Below are 21,429 nucleotides of genomic sequence, written 5' to 3' on the forward strand. Positions count from 1 at the left end.
TCAGTAAAGGTGCTACTCACAATTTTTGAGATTTAATGACGTCATGATAAACCACAACTAGACTTGCGAACTCTAGAAATTGAGAAATATACGGGAGCTCTAACTAACATGAGCCGAGTTTTGTTTTCTCAGGTGACAAACGCAGAAGCAGCAGCTGACGAAAGGAAGCAGGCTGACGTGTCACCAGGCAGTCTGGTGTGGATAAGAGTCCACAAGTGCAGGTGGAGTGAACCAAGGTGGACAGGTCCATGGGAGGTAGTATTGGCAACCTCACATGCAGTAAAGGTAAAATGGGAGCGACTTGGCACCACCTCACTCACTGTGCAGCAGCGAAGGTAACGAGTAAGACACTCGCAGAGACAGGATTGAACATCAAACAGGAAAATTTGAAGCCAAAGACACCTCAAAAGAGGGGTTAGACAGTACTGAAGATGACGTTTTCCCCACAGTTTAAGCGAGGGCGTCCAGTAGGAGACTCTAGCTTCAGTAGGTTATGGAAGTCTGTAATTATTTTATTCCTGAGTTCAGTAGCTTCCCTCTTAGTATGTGGAATTAACCACAGACAGGAACCAGATCACATGCATGACTACATCAGGATTCGACATTTAGCCTCAGTAGCTAATCAAACCGATCTCAGACCACGTAGAGAGGCTTCTCTGACGACACTCACCTATGAAAATGTAACTCTCACTCTTATGTTCAAAGAAGGTACAACATCAACGGTCCAGTTCGACTTCTGTGAAGTAGTTTCCTGTCCCAGGTATGAACACACCTACGGGTGGATGTCCAAAACCTTGTGCATCATAACTGACCAGTGTGGGCCTGCCACACATAAGTAGGGGAAGCTGTTATCATATTATGCCTGTGATGTGTACAAAGGGGGTGGGTAGATGTAATCCTTTAAGACTTACCTAAATTGACTGACTGAGGACTTTACGTAATACAGGGAAAGGCTACTGATAGTCCTGCCCCACAAGGGCTCATTAGGATTATTGTTAAGCCTGTAAAAAGACCAGGTTCGACATACGACTGACGCAGAGAATGAGGTAAGGGGTGGAAACTGGAATGGCAGATGGGAATTTATGGTGGGTACAATATACGGCTTCAAGTCAGTAGTACAGATTGTATTGTGTTTTCAGGACCTAGCAACCCCTAGCAACACCAGTTCCTTCAAGATTCAGACTCATAAGTCCTGAATTTAGTTGTATTGTAACTCTGTTTACTGATGACACGTTGCCCCTCCATCACACTTGTCAGAGGCTGCACTGGGATTACCCACCTGTATAATATAATACCCCACCTCTGTTCAAGGTTACAGAGGGTCCATTTGATTGTATAGTCTCAGATACAGCTAAGGGGCCCAATGTAGGTAGTATTATTGCAAATTATTGCAAATTGTAGCAACAGTCACAATGCTAGCAACTATCTATATAACAGTGTGTTAAGACAGACAGCACCTAGAGCTGATTTATGATGGTGGTGTGGAGGAAGAACCATATATCCAATCCAGCCTAAAGATTGGACCGGTAGATGTGCGTTGATGCAACTTATATTGTCATTCTATATCCTGCCTGTCACTGATGCACCTTATGGAGAACTCATCTCTCCACGCCCACATGCTAACAGAAGATCCAAAAGAGATGCCGGTGGCCCGAAGGGAGCCTTTGATGACCAAGTGTACATAAGATGTCATAAGACTGCCAAGGGGGGTGTCTAATGACTTTCAAGCCAGAAATCAAATAGCAGCAGATTTAGAATCTGTTTTCTCTCAGAGGGTGATGACTAATAAAAATGTCGATTGGATCAACTACATTTACTATAACCAACAGCGTTTTGTAAACTTCACCAGTGACGCCATATCAGGACTGCATGCACAGCTGGCGAAGACTAGTTTAATGACCTTGCAGAACAGAATGGCATTAGATATGATTTAGCAGAGAAAAGTGGCGTGTGCCAGATGTTTGGGTCTGCGTGCTGTACTTTCATTCCAAATAACACAGCTCCTGATGGATCGGTGACCAGGGCTCTGGAGGGACTGACAGCACTCAGCCAAGAGCTAGCAGACAACTCTGGTGTCACGAATCCATTCACCGACTGGTTGGGAAGTATGCTTGGCCAGTGAAAACATACATTTTTGGCAATCGTAATTATTCTGTGTGCTGTCGTCATAGACCGCCGAGTTGTCTGTGGATGGGGGTTCCCTTGCATCCGTGGACCTCTACAGGGGTTTATTGCTTCACCGATGAGCCAGACACCAGTCCAGGCAACCAGTTATGTGACGAGGATGAGGGAGAATTGGAGCTTCTGATGGCCACAGTCTAGATGCGGCCACCAGCGGTGCCATAGCGGAACTTCACAAGCGGTTCCTGACCATCCTCTCGGAGATCCTGAAGGACCTGCTAAAGGCCCAGATGGACTTCTAAAACATCCAGTGAGATGTTGGAAGTTTGGGAAATAGACGGATTGTTTTGGATGAGTATTTGGAGATTAAATTTTTTGTTTAATTGGGTTATAAAGGGATTTTAAGGTGTAAAGATTAAGAAATGCAATTTTGTCAAGTGTAAATGAACAGTCAAGGCTTCTCAGTATGTGTTTTCTAGCCTACAGGCTGTATCCTGATCCTGCCAGCCCCAAGACATGGAAGGCAGTGATTTTCAACGCACTCTATCTTGAAACGAACTGAACAGAAATACTTGAAATGATATCTGTATGCATGAATTGTTTGCCTCTGTTTAGATAGATAGGGAGCCTCTCCCTGGATTGAGTAGGGGTGAGGTCTCCAGGGACATTTGAATAACTAACTACATTTGAGTAGCTAACTCACAGTGAACTGTGAGTTAGGGGGGAATTGTAAGAAATTTGAGTAAAAAACTGTAGTTAGTAGATATAATAAAAGTGTTTAATAATTCATAATTAATAATTCATAGTTAGTCATAATCATAAGGGTTTTGAGAATGCATAATTAAGATAAACATAAACATAAACATGCAGAAGCATGAAGCTTCTGCCAAGTTGCAGAATACACTCCTGGAAGGTAGCCAATAGCAATTGAGATAGACGGAAGGGGAGGTGTGTCGAACAGGGGTGGGAGGTTTAATTCAAAGTCTTTTTTCCTCGCTCTCTCTGACATGGCCCCCGGACGACAGACGTGTTTTCTTCACCGGAGGAGCCGAGTGAGGTTTTTGCAAATGGGGTTTTATTGTTTTAATATTTCATAGGAGTATATACTCCAATGTATAACTGTAATCGTACTTACATCAGTGGAATTAAATTCCTTATAATTGTAAACCAGTCTTGGTAGCGTTATTATTGCAGCGTGTCGTCGGCAAAGAGCAGACACATGTGCTCCGGCCTCCTCTTTGTTGTGAGGTAACTTCAACCCTAACAGGCACCACCAACAATGTCACGTTCAAAGTCACTTACATCACCTTTATTCCCGTGTTTATTCCCGTGAAATTCACGTGTCGATCCCTGAAATTGCTAGTGTTGTGTCGAAGTTACCGTGTATTCTATGCTACCGTGATTCGTGTCGAGACAGCCGCAGTGAGGTCGAAGTTGCTTCTCATCAGTTCAGGAGGTCAAAACCGCCGGCTGAGACAAAGAGTCGCGGTTCTTGCTGAGAGAGCAATCTTCCGTACTCCCGTGCGGCGCGGAGGATCTTAATCTTTTTGTTTTATTTAATTTTGTTCCTTTCCCTTCGCTTTTATGAATACAAACACACACACACACACACACATATAGCTTTGAGCTAATGTAGCTACGTGCTAAACGGCTACCGGCACGTACAGACGCCGGGTCTCCTGTGGGCTATCCGCCATTTTGAGTCTCGCGCATGAGAGACGTCACCACGTCCCAGCTACGTCATACGTCGCTGAGCTGTTACCTCGCTCCTGATACTTAAAGATGATGTGTACCAAAAATATCCACCCTATCGTTATGTTAAGATACTTAACATAAAGCCATAACCTTTTTGTTTGTGAGCCTTGATGCAGCCAGGAAGTAAACATATCTGGTCATGTGACCGTTTACACTTAACATATGTAATTTAGACCAGGGGTTCTTAACCTTTTTGACCTCGGGGCCCAACTTTTCAAGTACAAAGTGTCCCGGGGCCCACTCTGACTATATGCATCAAAAGTGTCAGACAACCTGTAGGTCATACAGAAACAGAGCAGTGGGCCTTTGGAGTCAGTACAAATTTAAGATTTTTGTCCGCATAAAATAAAAAAGTATCTTTCAGTATAAATAACTGCCGGTGGCTGTATCTGTACAGGTAAAGGACAGTATAGGGCTGCAACTACACTATCAGTGAACAACTGCCTCAAATTTGAAGAAGATTGGACAAAGTATGACCATTCTACAGAGTTTCTTCCATGAAGAGATCCAGGCGGAGCTCTAAAAGGACATTTGGAGACCCAAATGGACACATGGTAACCACATGATATTCTGACACACTAAAGGTGTTTCTCCCTTTATATTGTGATATTATATTATTTTCCTTTTATTTTTAGCCTTTACAAATTGCAAAAACGATGTATATATGGTCGAAGACATGGTGTGTGAGTAGCGGACTTGCTGTGCTTAATGGCTGCGACCGAGCGCACGAACGAGAATGAGAATAGCTCAGTTACGCAAACGTTGGTTGACGGCTTATGGAAGAGGAGGATAAGGTTTGTACTATAAGTACTAGCGTTTTCTGAAGGCAGTAGCTCCATGGTAACATCCGCTAGCACGTTGTCGGGTCTGTAATGTGTCTTTTTCCGTCGAAATGCTGCAAGATACGACTTGCAGCGGTTATGGCGACTTTGGACAGTGTGTGTGTGGGCTCCTTTTGTGGAGAAACCATAAGAAATGAAAGAAAATCGATGATTTCTTCGCAAAGATGAGGATTTTGGGCATGCTGGGATACCAAACACGGACATGTTTTGTGACGTATTTGCGCAAACAAGCCGTAGGAACGGAAGGGGAGGGGATGGAGGACGCCGGTGTTGAACAGGCAAAACCCTTGTTAAATAAATGAGATGATACAATGTGATGATCACAAAGACATTTATTATCATGTGTATGTAAACCTGCATACACAACAAGAAGCCCAACAGACTTTCCCACGAGCGTTGGATGTTTCGTCGCTACGTGTCGCTTTGTTTTTGAAGGCTCCAGTGCTTCGTTTGATAGCATTAGCCCACATTCCACACACTGAGCACTCGGCTCTGCCTCGTTGCCTCCGTTCACAAAGCTTAAGAAACTTAAGAAAGTCAGGGTTGTACTTGCGCACACATTTAGACTTTTGGGGGGTATGGCACTACTGTCGTCTTCATTTTTTCTTTTTAATAACTTATCCATAACTTTCGCTACAGGCTAGCGGCTAGCTGAGTGTCTTCTTCTGCTTATTGCAGCTTGTTAAACAACTGACTGATGCATTACCGCCACCTGGTGGTGGGAAGCTGTATCGTAACTGAGTGTCTCATGGATAACAGTGATATCTCTGGTGTCTTCAATTGATAACCTATGCAGTCCCGCGGCCCTCGCGGCCCACAGGTGCAAAACTGAACGTTTTTCGCGGCCCTCTAGGTGGCGCTCGCGGCTCCTTTCAGCACAATCACGACCGTTTAATCGTTGGTGCTTTGTTTTTGGCAAACAGTATTTACCATCCTCGATGTCATGCTGTTCTACAATCATCTGCCACAGTTGATTTTTCAATTTTGCATCTCTGTATTTTCTTTGCTTCTCATAAAGTGCGTATCATTTTTGGATGACGGTGGCTCTGATGGTTTTGATTGACAAAAAAAAAAAAATTCTGAATATCAAACCGATTCCAACATTTTTTTAATGGTACAACTTGAGGTGATAATTGTTTTTTTTTACATGCGACAATTCCTGACCAAGATAGACTTGCTGGGCAAAGGCCTGAATAGCCCTAAAATAAATCTCTTTTCATTGATTACAGAAGCTCTGAAGTCCCATTCACTGCAAGGGAAAGAAATTGCACAGAAACACAAAACCTTAAAAACGTCTGTCACATTGAAATTACGAAACCTACATATGCCCTCAATGTGCTACATTCATCTTTTGTGTCGTACTCCTGCTCTTGTGATTTGAGCTTGTATACTGGAGGTCCTCCAAACTCAAGTGCCATCGTCTACATGCTACATCTTTCATTAATCGTATTATAACTCACTTAAATACAGTGAAAGTACCAGCTGCTTCCAGTCTTTGAAAGATTGTCAAAAGCTGTCAAGACTTAGATGAAATCAATATCACTCTTGAAATGGTCTAATAATTGAAAGCTGGCATATGAGGAGAAAAATTACCGTTACTTTATTATGGCACAATAATCACATACTGCTGTGAGGGAAAAGCATTCTACAAAAAGTAAAAAGCAAAAAATGATAGTCCTCAACGTAAATGCTCTGCAGTTTGTAAAAGATACAGAATATCGAGGCATTTATTTTAGGTCGTACAAGTGGATTTGTCAGACTGCTGAGGCTTTGTACAGAAGCCTTACCATTCTCAGGTGGAAATGGGAGATTATACCGTGTAAAAATTCTGCTTTTTGCATTTCTGTTGAGCTTCTGAGTTACTCCATGAATGTGGGACCGTGACCAGTTGCAGGGATTTTTTTCTTGACTGGAAGAATGGTGTGACTGTGGCAGCAGTCCACATTTCTCTCTGTTTGACGAAACCGGGTTCAGCATTCTGATGCAGATCGGGATACAGGTCAGTGAAGGTAGCGTCCAACTGTTTCTGATGCAGACTCTTTTGAATTACTCCTTTCCCTTTGGTACTAGACTTTCTCTCACTTCCTCTCTCCGTATGTATGTGTGTGTGTGTGTGTGTGTGCGTTTACGTGGGGGTCTGGACGTGGGGAGTTATGTATTCTGTTTGTGTGTGCATTCATGTTCCCATGTCCATGTAAGTGTGTATGCCATTCCATTGTGTTGATGCCTATACTCTCCCAAAGGGATAGTAGGATTGTCCAGATAAATCAACCTCAGCTGGGCAGCTACACCACACATGAGGAAGAAAAAAAAAAGAGGGAAAGAGGGAAAAAAGAGAAAATAAACACAAAGAGGAAGAAACGTACGAACGTATGAGCGGAATCCACGAAAAGCAGCAGGACAAAGATAAGACGAAACAGAACGATGAAAGTAGGATCATAACGTAAAGACGGAAGCATTCTGGTTTTTAAATGAAGTCGTAGGTGCGATGTACGGCCAGTACTTCCTTTGTGTTGTTGGACATTCAGACAGGGGTATCTGTGGAAGGGGGAGGAGAGCTAGAGCAGAGGGAGCAAGAAATTATGAGATGGGCAGAGAGCTGCCAGCCGTAATTTTGGGGCCCGGCGTAACAGAAGACAGTCCTCAGAACGTAATGTAATCAAGCCAACCAAAGCCAGCTGACTCCTCGTCCTACTACCCTCGCTCAGTGAACCCTGTTTATGCATGCACAAGCGTGGCTGTGCTGTGTTGGGATCACAGACACGTTGGTAGATGGGTGAGCCTCTATATCTGCCCGAGCAGGGCTGTGCTACCTGCGGTACCGTATATGCAGGTGAATAAGGACCAGCATGGCCAGATGTGAGCTAAATCTTTAACACTGAACTCTTTATCCTGAGCAGAGTTGCTGATTAGAGTCCCGCCGATGCCTCCTGTCCTCATGTAATAATGCACTGACCCCTTTGCCCGGTCACTCCAGTCTGGCCTGGTCTGACCAGCAGCAGATGGCTGGGAATGAAGTTGTGTTGCACTGAGTAGGAGTTCATCATGGTGCATTTATCACAGTACCAAGAGGTTGTTTGATTATACAATACATGTAAAATGTGGCAATTCACTAGTTTGACCTATTCATGAGCGGAGCAAAAGCATGTAACATGGTACGAGCAGAGTTAAGCAAGTATGCAGTATTGATTTTGAGGCTCACCGGACGGTTGATTGGTAGACGAGGTCTTCGCGCCTGCGGTAGTCCTCCATGTGAGAGTAATTGGTATTAAACATAGCGTCGTAGGTGAAGATTTTCTGCTTGATGGTCCCTCCATCTGTGACCTGTGAAGCAAAGAGAGAGAGCATTAATAAGTTGATTTCTCTAATGATGGATGGGACAGGGTCTACCCTTTCTGCCCCCCAGAGCTCCTCCTATGTATGAACTGGTGTCCCAGGGCCCGGAGTGTAGATAGCACTCCTGCCTGCAATTACCCTCATTGATTAATTTGCAGCCACGATAAGCTCATCCCTTAGACTGTCGAAAAGAAAGGGATTGAAAACCTGCTGACATGAAAACATCAGCGAGACCGTCTCTGAGGGAGCTGCCGGTGTGTGTTCGTGCACATGGTTAAGTCTTAATGATGAAGACTGACACAGCAGGGTGTTATGTACTGTATGTGTCAAGCTTTCTGCAGAGGTAATGGTTTGTGTCGAGATACTGCAGTCTCATCCTTATTTTTGTGTGTGCATGGCAGATGACGGACTACTTCCTTCCTTTAGAATATTCGCAGGAGCGTTGCAGTCACTTAGCATTTCAATGATTGTGATTTCTCCTCTCCTCAGAAGCCACAGACAGTCATAAAGAAAAGAAGGGTGACAGGATTGCAATGGAGCCACTAATACTGCTTTGAAGAAGGAAATTGTTGGTGGGCCAGGGATCCTTCTTCTGTTTGCCGGTGAAGATGCTATCCTTCTGATCCAATCCAATCCCTTCAGTGAGGTAAACAGCGTGCCCAAGCGCTCCATGATTAGCCTGTATAATGTACACATCGCCTCATGAAGACACAAAGCCAAATGGTATTTACAGAAGCAAACAATTGTTCCCCGTGAATGTGAGGTAACTCGTATAACCTCTTCGCCTCTGGAGAAAGCACACTGCCTCTGGCTTAGTTTGCTAAGAGGTACCGCACAGGGAGTTGACAATGCTGAGACAACCAAGAGCGTGGAAATAAATCACCTGTAACCAATAAGAAGGAGGCTTTTGAGCATTTTTTTTTTTACAGATTTAGAATATCAAAAAGGTCAGCATGCCTGCTTGCAAGCCTTTTTTGTCTATAGCATTCCAACAGTAGAGCACATTTAGAGTTTCGTGAAGAAACGTTTGACACCCCTGTCGTGGATCTGAGAGAGTATTGTGGCCTCCTGTTAATTTTTTAATATCAGTTCACATCACTGCTGGATGAAGACACCCGGGAAAAGATGTAGCTTCGTTTCTTTTAGAGCTGCAGAACACGGGGCGGCCACAGCAAAGGGTCAGCCTCTAAAAGCAAAGACATGTTTGAAAGTTGGGCTATCCACTGTAGTTACAGGAATGGACCTTTTAGAAACATCACCAGGGAGTCGAGCCACATTTCTGTCTGACATGGCTTTACGACACCTTGTGTGACAACGACTTGGCAGAGTTTAAAAGCAATCCCACCCTTAACTTCCTTGATGTATGACACATATATGGAAAGCTGAGAGGCAGCACGTTCTTCACTGGATTAACAATGAGATGTCGCAGAGACATAAAGTGATACACATTATAGATTAGTACAGTATGTGGCAAGCATTTATAAAGATATCTATGAAGTCTGTGGCAAAACTGTCAATGGAATTGGAATGGTTCATTTACAGTTACTAGTTATCTTTCTCAATTTCACACAGGAATAGTGCTTGAGCAAGCTAAGTCAAATATAATTCTATTATTCAAAAGGATTTTATTCTATTTGCAATCTTCAAAACACATCTGCTTATGTCCCTGTCAGTCACAGACTAATTTGCTGCCACTAAGTATCCACAACTAAAGTCAGACAATAAGTCAAATCATTTTTATGGATGCTCATTATTTCCTTGCTTGTGTTTTTTTCCCCGTTTTTTTGAGCTGCCCTGAGTCTTTCAGCAGAACAGCCACTTAAAGTCAAATTACATTTCAGGTTTATGCATCATGATGTAAGCAGCTGTTTACGTCCACATTTGGCATCTGTATACCAGAGTTTTCAAATGCAAAACAAAACCACAACAAACTAGGATACTCAGGAAACCCTGCACAAAAAGCTTTGCAAAAGCTGCATTTTTTATTTTTTGTTGCAACTGTTCCAACATTGCATGTCACGTGTGTGTGTGTGTGCACACGCGTTATTGACACACGCGTTCTGCAAATCAACGGTGGCCTTCCAGCTGACCTCAAACAGCCATTGAAGTGTTCAGCCCTCAGGCAACCGTGGCTGTGAACAACTGACTGTGTGACTTTACAGCACCGACACGTTTCATCGATTCTGAGTTGATGACATTTCAGCTGGTCAACTCACCTCTCATGCTCGCTAATACATGAAATAATACAAATCGATGTTGTTAACTTTAGCAGCATGCAACAACGACATCCGGCTGGTTTGTTAAGCAAGCCTTCTGTTAGTACCCAAACAATGGGAAGAAAGAAAAAGCAAGGCAGTCAGTAGTAAAGCCCATGTGCAATTATCCAATGGACCTTTATAAAAGCTCCTCTGACATTTGAACTAGAACTGCATCACTTCTTTGGAGTTACAGCTCCGTGTTGGCCACATTGTAGAAGTTCAAAGTCCTCGTGTGGGTGCTGGTCAGGTCTAAGATGACACCAACCTTTCGTAAGACTGACCTGCTGTATTCATTTGTAAGCTATAAGCTAGGGCAGCTTTTCTACCATTGTAGCAGACATCTTAGATACACGACCACTGACCCAGTACCCAGCGTCCACCGGAAGGTCGTTTTCAGAATAGATCCTTTTATTTACACGAAGTGAAATGTTTTCCAATGGCAGGAATAACCTTCGCTAGCAGAGCTGAAAAAGACTAGGCATTCCACAGCCGGGAACTCAAACATCATGAGCACAAACACAGGAGAACAAGATGTCCGTTGTCTAATTGCCAAGTGATCTCCCGGAAGTGGAGTGAAAAAAACAAAAACAAAAAAACAATGAAGACCTGAAGAAGATACGAGAGCTATAGGCTCATCTCTTCAAAACGGATTGGATATTTGTAGCATTTTTAGGATTGCATTAGTTTAATCATTGGTTCAGAGCAGATGAAGACTACATGTGGCATTCACATCAGTTTTTCAAAGTAATGTATTTCCCATCTCATCAATTGACAGTGGAAGATAAATCACATTACTATTAGGTGGGGAAAAAAACATGACAATGTGCTTTTTTTCACAGATCAGCAAGTAAATCTACTTTAAGCAATGGTGTACAACCCCCCCCCCCCCCCCCCCCAATCCATCCAAACACTTTGCAGTTGACCTAAGAGGTACACAGCTCCATAAACAGATGCAAAAGCGCTCCGCTGGCCCAGCAGTACTGAGGTGAGTTGGAGACATTATCTAGCTGTCTCCTGTTTCACAGTCCAACGCATCCAACAAGCATTACAGTCGCTTCAATCCTCTCGCTGAAAAGCCTGGTATATAAGGCAGGTGTTCGATTTCTGGTTGTCTGGAAGCCACAAGGACCACAGTAGATTTCTGCTAGACACAGGTCATCTCTGTGGCAACCTCGCTTTATCTATCCCTCCTGAATGATTTCACTTCTTAATTAAGACTGACCCGTCTATGTAATGACTGTGTAATAAATCTGAAAGAATCTGAAATCTGAAAGAATCTGCACATCAGTGGGTGTCTCCCTATCCCCCGCAAGGGGACCTGTTTGTGATATAAAATGACTGACTATGGAAGGAATAGAAATGGGAGAGAGTGGGAGGGGAAAAAAGAGAGCCAAACTGTGCCAAAACGGCTGTACAAGAGAGGGCAAGACTAGAGGGAGATGAATACTCTTTGATTGCGGAAAAGCACCATTGGGGAAGCAAAGCTTTGCTGCAACTGCTTTGTTGAATCCAGGCCAGGCAATGCATACGAGGCAACCAACACACGGCAATGTGAAAAGACGGGAAAAGGGTGTCAGAGAGTGAGCTACCCCTCCTTGGCATTGTGGCAGTGTCCATGTCAGCTGACAATGGAGGGAGTTTGAAGGCGCTCTCTTGAGATGTGATCATTCCAAGATCTCTCCAGACGGAGGGGGCCCCCGTATCCTTATTGTCCAGCCAGCTGAGCTGACTCTCTAATGATGCTGCCTGTTGTTGGGGTGAGATTAGGACTGGGTCTCAGGGGTTAACCAATGCACTCCTCCCTCCGCCTGTCTGGGGTGGACCTATTTATAGGCTGCAGCTGCATCAGCAGCCACTGGAGGGAATTCAGCTAACACACTGCAGGGCAACTGTGAGAGATTCAACCTGAATCCTGCTTCATAAATTCAAGCAGCAGTCAGAGAATCACTACAGCAAGTATTTTTATAGTATTTTTCCAAGCTGGTTAGGAAGAGATGAAAGACGGAATATGAAATGCATGGCATTTTAAAGACATCTAATCTCCATGTTTAAAGATATGGAGGACCTCATGGAGTTATTGTTATTACTCAACGCTATCTTAGAATAACAATATGTTCTCCATGTGGTGTCTTATAAGTATGATAATGGGGTTTTAAAATAAACGCTCATTCATATTTTACTAGCATTTCTGTGTGATCTGAATCTAAAAGTCTCACACTTATATAAAATGAACAGCATGCACTGCTCTCAAATAATATCCAAATGAGATTTATTCCCATTCAGTCCCTCATTTAAAGACTTAGACAAGCAGCAACAAAAGAGATGATCAGAGCATTGTCATGAACCGGCTTGGCACCTCCCTTCATATCCGTGGTAATTTGCCTAATATCATTATCTCACAAAGTGTCCTTTAGAAACAGGGCAGAAAGCATTGCGAGGCATTGTCTTCGTTGTAAAATTGGTACGATTGCTGTGTGCAAGAGCAAAAGGAATACAAAATCCAAGGCGTCACTTCTCGGAGCAGGATGGAGCGTGCAAGACCTTTTGTTCACACTTGGAATCAAGTGACTTAATTTATTTTTCTTAAAGACATACAACAATGACTTTTTTTTTCTTCTGTGAATTGTAAGGTCTTGTATGGACCTTGATGAAAACCAAAATACTTCCTCTCGTGCTTATCCTGTACACAATAAAATATGTTTAATGTCTTGATAAATGTGCAAAGTGTAATGAAAAAAAAAATCGAAGAAAACACAAGATATTTTAGAATATAGAAGACGATGAGTGACATTAGCTGGTGACGCAGAGGACCAACAAGCTATCTCTGAGGCTTTGAGCTACTGTAACAAACAGGCAGACAGCAGCACTGCACACTGGGAGATACGCAGTATGTGAGGTGAGGGAGTGCTACTATTCTACAATAACGCACCATGCCCCAGTGAAGTAAGAGATGAAATTCGCTGTCATTGCTTTTATGGAGCACAAAGCATTATATATTGGGCACAATACAGAAGAAAGTGTTGCAAAGTGCTGTACCAAAAAAAAAAAAAAAAAAAGTGTAATAAACCACACAAAATACGATGCAGCTGGATAAAAGTACATTTTGTATTAACTGTATTAGTCTGCAGCACTTAGAGCTGCCAAGTGTAACTAGGGGGGGAACGCTGAGGTGTTGATATGGCATGCCTGCTGACTGAGGAGCTCCGTAAGTGATGGCTGTGTCTGTGGATGTGCTGCGTAATGTTGATCTTCATTCAGTAATCACATCCAGCAGAAATGGTGGCCCTGCCTCTTCACCTGTGCGCTTACAGCTCTGCATGCTGTGCTCCCCTACTGGCTGCTGAGTGACAGAGGACTTGGTTAAAGGGATTTCATGCTTCAAATGACAGGCTCCTCTCTTCCTGCTGTGTGCCACTGCTCTCAGTGGGGAACCACAGCTAATACAGGCTGGTAGCAAACATGTACAGTACCTTTTGATGCTCGGATTCACTCATCGTACAATGCCCGGGCTAATTTAAAGGGACGCTACATTTACAGGAAAAGCGAGTTTAGCCATACCTTTACAGCAGGGGTCTCAAACTCATTTTCACTCCGGGCCACATCAGCATCATGGTCGCCCACAAAGGGCCGGTTGTAAATGTAACTACTCGTAACATATTGTTAAATAACTCTCTGCATTTGATTATTGTTGATTCAAGTGTAAAAATATTGTACATGCAGTTATATAAATGTAAAAATATATTTTAGCACATTTCTGTTATTATAACTTAAATCCTTTTAATTTAGGGTTAAGAAACCCACATTACTCGATCAAAGATCAAACTCAAGGGTGCGGTTGCACAATCCCACGTGAAGTATTTCATGTGTTTTAAAGCCACGTTTATTAAAGTCGTCTTCAATGTACTCACAATACATTGCATGTCAAATGTACAGTAACCAGCCAAAGAGCTGCTTCTATGACTGTGTTTAAGTATCTCATCATTTTGACTTTCTATTTCATAATTTTGACTTTCGATCTCATAATTTTGACTTTCAATCTCATAATTATGACTTTCTATCATAGTTATGACTTTCTATCTCATAATTTCGACTATGGGGATATTTTTATGATCAAGTCTAACTTAAAATTTTTTTTTTAAAGTTTACTTTTTGTTTTTTTTTGCTGGCGGATTGGCCAGCTTGAGACCCCTGCTTTACAGGGGAGTTGGTTTCAGAGTTTGACAGGAGTTTAACAGGCTTTGGCCAAGCCAGTCGCCAGAAAGAGCTGTTGTCATTGTGTCTGTTTCTGCAAACCACGGGATACGTTGAACCAAAAATAGGTTTCATAATTGCGTTTCATATCAGCCTCATATCGCACTTGGACAAACACGCAATGACACGTTTGTGAAACGAGTGAGTAGGTATGGCAACGCCACTGCTTTATTAAGGGAAGAAGCAGATTATTTGTTTACGTTAGAATGATAATGTAACAGCGCGTTGTCAAGAAGAATTGAGCCCACAGAGCTGCCTCGGTAACATGCTGGCACATTCAAGGGAGAGTCAGGTTATAAAGCACAAAGCATATACTCAGAATAAAGTGTAATCAAGAGATAAAGTGTATGAATTATATAACGAAATGTTTAATCAATATGTAACGAATGTTTAATGCATAGAGTGATTTAACAATTGTAATAAGTGTTTAACTAATGTTCTGTGTGACCGGAGCTGCGATAGAAATGTTTTGTCAGGATGAGTTGGCAGAAATTAGGAACAGATGTTATGAGTGGGGTTAGGAAAAGACTGTCGCAAGAGATGAGTCATAGAGGCATAATACAGGATGAAGCCTGGACTTGTCCGGACATGTTCAGAACCCAACGCCCTCTCCAGTGGGTGGGGGGATGAGATCATGTATTGAACAAGGGGGGCCGACAAAGCCCGAATGATGGATAAAAGGGGACATTTGCAGGCAACACACTGGGATTTCGACACGGGCGCCGTCCAAGTGCACCGATGAGGAGATACGGACGATCGCAACTGATGTATTGAGGACTTCGTCTCTGTTCACGGAAAGAAGACCGCTGTTCGTGGACAATAAGATTTAAAGACGGAGGTTTCCTCTCCCCACTGCTCGATTCTTAACAACTGGACAACGGAGCAGCCCTAGAAAGAAACTTTGTACTGAGTTTTGAGGACTGTTGAACGGACTTCGCTGCGAGAGCAGGAGGACTGAGGGTCCAGCCGGACCTTCGCTCCTAACAACTCCAAAAGAACCTATTCATCGCACCATTGAACATCCAGCTCCAACCGAGCCTTCTCGGCATCTAAAACTAATGAGTGTAATCGAAGAAGAAAATTAACGTAACGAATCAAGTGTAGTAACTTTTTATGTGAGCTGTAGCTTTAACCCTTGCAAACTAACTAAAATATAACCTGCAATAAATATCTAATCTGCATTTAAAGTAAATTTCTCAAGTGCATTCATCCTCGTGGCAGTAAAAAGTTAAAGCCATTGTATGTCTAACAACTGAGTTCTGAAAGGTTATCCTAGAGACCGAATCCACTTAACAACCCCTTACGGTTTTAGAAAGAAGTAATCCTAGCCGTTAAAACCTAACCTGGCATTTACCAAGAGCACGGATCCATAAGAGGGAAGATGCCATAACCGACGCGACTGGTGGGAGCGCCCGGGGCCAGGACTGGTCTCTTGGCCGAGCGCGCTCAGACCGGAGGAAGCAGGGTAGACGTCGGGAGTAACGGCAGTTAGCGGAGCCAGGCGAGTTCCCTCGCCAGAACACCAGCTCGACAATCTTTTAATAGAGAGCTGAGTCAGTAAGTAGCCCCGTATCGGGCTAGAAGTATCCCAGGATCTAACAGCGTGAAGGTACACCGTTACGGTACTACATTACAGTACTACGCGTATGGTAGGACGTGGCCGTACAACGTAACAACCACCCTTATGTCACGCTAAAAAACAAGCGTTAAAAAAGTCAACATTTACTTTTAGTTTCACATGGGACATGAACAGTGGTGCTCTGGCTGATAGTCCTGTGTTTGTTTGTTGTGCAATAACCATCGCTCATGATCACGTCTTGTGGAAATCTGTATTTTCGTTGCAGTGTGTCTATGTGGTGGTCTTCAGTACCATCTATATACACATGAAAGTACAGAGGGACAGCATCATAACAGTAGACGTTTCCTCTGGCCCGTTACTGGTGTCACATGCTCCCGCTCTGCTGTCAGGCATTTTCATTCCAATATTAGAGAACACAAACGGGTTGTGATTGGCTGCTGCTGGTACGGCCGGATTACATACAGGGATTAGAGCTGGGCTTCATGGAAACTGTGCCACCAACAGGAACAGACCAGCTGCACCCTGGAGGTAGCCGGGTGAGGGTCAGGCACAGCCGGGGTATAAATTCCGGCGGTTAAGCGTTATGCAAGTGTGTTATCTAAAGCCAGCTGAGAGAAGGCCATCCAGAGATGGTTATTATTGCTGTCATTCTGATGAAGACAGCCTGTCTGTGGGCTGGCAGTGAGGACGTGATGAGATCAAAAGCAGGTCAGTCTTGTTAGAGACTGTTGATCTGCAGTATACCGGTTATTTAAGCACACAACAGTTTAAGAAAAAGATGGAAAAAGGCTGATTCTTTCTGAATGGACTTTAGTGGTGCTAGAGTTTAAAACGGTGCATCTGTGGATGGCGTGGCTCCAGCTCATATTCAAAGAGTGGTTTAGAAAATCAGGGCAAGGAATCACTCATCTATACCTCAACAATTAGCATTGAGATGCCCTTAAGCAAAGCTCTTACAACCAAATTGCTCAATGAAGCTGATTAGCTAACAACAGAAAGCTGTTCTGGGCATCTCTCTGTAAATGCTTACCATTTCAGAATGCTAATGATGGCACAGCAGAGAAAAAACTATGCATGCACAGGAAAAGCCCCCTGCTGATGGTTTTGTCATTGCCATGACTGGATGATAACAACCACGGGTATGTGAGGAAGAAGGGCATTTTTTTATCATGGAGTACAGGATATTCCCAAAAATAACAAACTAAAGAGAACTAAAGATAAATATAATACCCACTCACGCACAAACACAATAGCAGGCATTAAAACTGAGTAAATCATCCAATTATTGCAAACTTTAAAAGGCAGAAGTGCAAGGTGCAAGGGTTGCATAACTAGCAATTAGTGGTATATTGTGTAATATGGTGACTTCAACTACATATCACATAGTTCCATCAAGGACGGGCATGTAATGAGATGCAGCACCGAGGGGAGAACATCATTGTGGGCACTCGTCCTTAATCTGTTTGATCAATGTGCTTTAAGTCAGTGGTTCTCAAATGGTCTGGCTGCGGAACCCACCATCACCCCTTAATGACAAGCCGGGATCCACCACCCAAATTGTAGAGATATATATATTCAAGACGTCTACTAGTAGTAACGTCTCTGTGTAGTAAACAACTGTCAAATCAAATAAAGAAAGCACACATCAATTATATTTGAACAAATATTATTCTCATTTTTCAAATTGAACTGGATGGATTATAAATACATGAATACATGTTCTTCTCATTTCAAGTAAAATAACAGCTGGATTAAAAAATGAATTACGTGATGAAATTCAATTTAGAAAAAATATTTTCACTGAATTTCGCTACAGCTTTAAACTCAGTCCATTCAGGGTGAAGTGAAAAATCCACAATATTATATTTTTCTCATCTTCCAAAAAGAGAAATTAGTGTTTGAAGAATTCACCTATATGAGTCTGTCCAGTCAGAGTCTAATGACTCTGGTCTCTCTGGACATTCTTCTCTTTTGGAAATCGTCCTATGATTTGACTTTCACAACCCACAGCTCAACAGTCCTGCTCTGCTCTCTCTGTACCCTCGTCTCTCCCCGTGTGTCACGGTGTGTGTACGTCTCACTGAGTCAGGAAACTTGTCAGAATACTCATATTTGATTGGCTTAGCTTCATCACGTGATGTGATTCACAACGCATTGGTCGGTGTTTTTCCTGCACCACTGAACAAGTGCCGTAAATGCTGGAATAATTCCGCTGCATAAAAACAATGCCCTTCAAAATAAAATCACAACTTCTTTTTTTTTTTCAGGCAAAGGCCCGCGACCCACTGAAAACGGGTCAGCGACCCACTTTTGGGTCGCGACCCACCAGTTGAGAATCACTGCTTTAAGTGACTCCACGTTCACGCCTCCCTTCGACAATGTCTTTATCAGTCAACTGGCAGGCTGAAGAAGCACGAGGGTTGTTGGGGGGGATGAAAAACAGCTGTTTTCGCTGTCTGAATCACTGCTGAGCCCATCTGACCCCAAGGCTACTGCAGCCGTACTTCACACTGGGCCACTTTGTCCCCACTACTGTTACTTGCATGTTGTCTGATGTGCAAATTACAAAATTTAAAAGGAATGAGGATGACTGCCCTGAACGCTGATAATGTATTGAGTCAAAGTCCATACATACATAGAACACAAGCTGTGTGGCAGCGTGCAATTAAGTGGCTGCATTACGAGATATGGACGTAACATGACGGCAGTTTGGAGCAGTCCTCTGACAGACATTGGTTGAAAGCAGAAAATCACGGGACAGATTTAAAAGGTTAAAAAAAAAATTTGTGATGCGAAGTATTTTGGAAATCCAGTTGAATGTTTCTTTCATAAGTGTTCTCATTTATTCATCAGGGCGATGAAGCATTACGACAGTTTATTTGGGGGATTAATGTTCATATTTGAACGACATTGTTTTTGTGTGTCATGCAAATCCAGTCTTCGGGTTGGTCGAAACATTCATCCGCCTGTACAGCGTACGGCGCAGGGCTCATTTCATGCTTAAAAACAAATTTCTAATCCTTAATGTGGCATGGGCCCTTTTCTCCCATTTTTAATAAGACATGCTTGAGTTAAATTGAGGGAGCAGACAGTGGCTCGTATTATTTACTCCTAATGCTCGTTTCCAGGGTGACTGTCTCCTCATTCAACTGAGCTAATACCGAGGAACAAAAATTCTAATTTAATATCACATCCCTCTATTTTCCTCATTTAACACGACTAATCTTGTGTTCCACTGCTTTATCTTTTTGTCTTGATGTGTCTGCCGCACAGACAGGATTTGGCCGTACCCTGACACCTCTATTGTTCTCTGTAATTGTTCATATCCTAACTTAAATACAACACTCATGGCACAGGATTAATTAAATACCAAAACTCTCCGTAAATATTGCTGCATATAACATCTGTTGCATTGCCGCCAGTGATTCATGCAGATTCATGGCAACACATTTTTAGTTAATCTGTAACACATTTACACAGTTTGTTCACTCGAGCAGAGTGCGGCCTTTTCCTCCAACGTGCCTTTCTTGGAAATCGGAGCCGACCACTTCATAAATGTTACCCTAATGATTCGCAAATTAGCTGCCTCATAGCAACACTGGCAGTTAGTACAGAAAACAAAAAAACCCAGAGCTATTGATTTTACAGTGAGTCAAATCTATCCAACAAAATGATGTGTGAAAAGGGTAAAGTTGGTAACTCACACTTTCATGAACGTGTTTCATATGAAACAGCTGTATTTCAGTTTGTACAAGGGTGTCATTGGGGAATGGTAGACATATCCTCTTATGCACAACAACAACATGCTGATTGGAGTTAGAAGGAGAATCCAATCTTAACATTACGCCGAAGTAAACAAGAGGTCAAATGGAAGAGTAGTGCCGGAAATCATGCATAATGCGTCTGTTAGCGGGGATATCATGCAGTCACAGCGGAGGCTAATTATTTGTTGAAGAGCTATGAGTGAATCTGAGCTACGTCAACCTCCCAACACACACACACACTCACAGACACATTTAAATTAAGAGTTGTTGCTTGTATCAAAATATTATTAGCAGTTATAATTAGAATATAAAATGATTCCCCTGCGAGAATGTTGACACCAGCTCCGTTGACATAAAAGGGTCGCCACTGATAACCGTTCCTTTTCCCAAGCAGCACATTTGTTCCGCATTTCCCTGGTTATCAAACAGGGAGGCCTGACTTTCCCGAGGCTGAGATATCTGACCCTCTTAAAATAAAATAAAAAAGTCTTGTCTGGTTTGTTGCTAGTACGGACAGTCTGCTGGTCAGGGACACAACGTCTTGCTCAATGAAAGTTAAGAGGGAAACTTGTGATGCCTTAAAACCAAGACATGCCTTCTTGTGATCCATAATCCCCTGTTGCATGATTTCAGAGGCACAAAGAGTTTAAAATATCCAGTAATTCACAAGTAAAAAAAGCTTAGAGTGTGGAAAAATAAGTATGAGTATGACCTTTTTAATGCTGCTTCAGTTAATTGCTGTTCTCTGAACCGTCTCACAACTGCTGAGATGTGTCATGTGATTCCTTGGTGGGGTCCCGACCTCCACAACGAGTAAGGCCAGTACAAAGCATGTTGCAGCAGCTTCCTCTTAGTTGAAGAAGGCCCATGCCGTGTTTATTTACCACGGGGGATGGTTGAGGTGGATAGATATCACGGTGTTTTAAAATTCCTGTCAAGCTTTTGGCTTATCCAATGAATTAAATACTGAACAACTCAAGGTGCATCACAGTGATGCATGAATACGCCAAACCCAATATTGTCATAAAGCAATGGTGGTCTGCACCTGATGAAGATGTTTTTTTTAAAATTATTTAAAAAAAATTCAATTCGCTTGTTGAAGTTGATGACCATAAAGCAAAAGCGTTAGATGCTCCATGTTAGAGTTTAGTATAAGGTAGTCTCCATGACATCACTCATAGCTTTCTGAAGGGAGGTTGTGACGCTCAAAGTAGGTCCTGTCAGTGATGACTCCACAACTCCCTGCTAATAAAAAAAATGGGCAAAGAGGTGAATGGTCGGTTGAGCTGATGGGGGCCTATAGGTGACACAGCTGGAGTCGAGCGACCTGAGAAGGCCCCCACCTGTCACTCAAAGTCCTCAAGGTTAATTATGCCGCACTTTAAGCCTTAATATACAAGCGAGTTACAAAAAATGAAGTCATAAATGAGGAAATTTTTTGTACCAGGTTGTAAACATGTTTGTTTATTCTGTAAAGTTTGGCATTTTAACATAGAGTTCTATGGAGAATGTCTCGTTTTTAC

The 21,429-nt window shown here is 42.8% G+C and overlaps 1 protein-coding gene across 1 annotated transcript in view; it reads right to left on the reverse strand.

Annotated features, from left to right (window-relative positions):
* Positions 1-21,429, reverse strand: part of igsf21a (immunoglobin superfamily, member 21a) — a gene marked incomplete at its 5' end in the record, with an annotated part of 183,815 nt that overhangs the window by 81,192 nt on the left and 81,194 nt on the right. The window contains one exon of the mRNA XM_079266188.1: positions 7,921-8,042. Coding sequence (XP_079122314.1) covers positions 7,921-8,042 — 122 coding nt within the window. The remainder of the gene's footprint in view (positions 1-7,920; positions 8,043-21,429) is intronic.

Source organism: Melanostigma gelatinosum (genome assembly GCF_949748355.1).
Source record: "Melanostigma gelatinosum genome assembly, chromosome: 3".
Classification (NCBI taxonomy): domain Eukaryota; kingdom Metazoa; phylum Chordata; class Actinopteri; order Perciformes; family Zoarcidae; genus Melanostigma; species Melanostigma gelatinosum.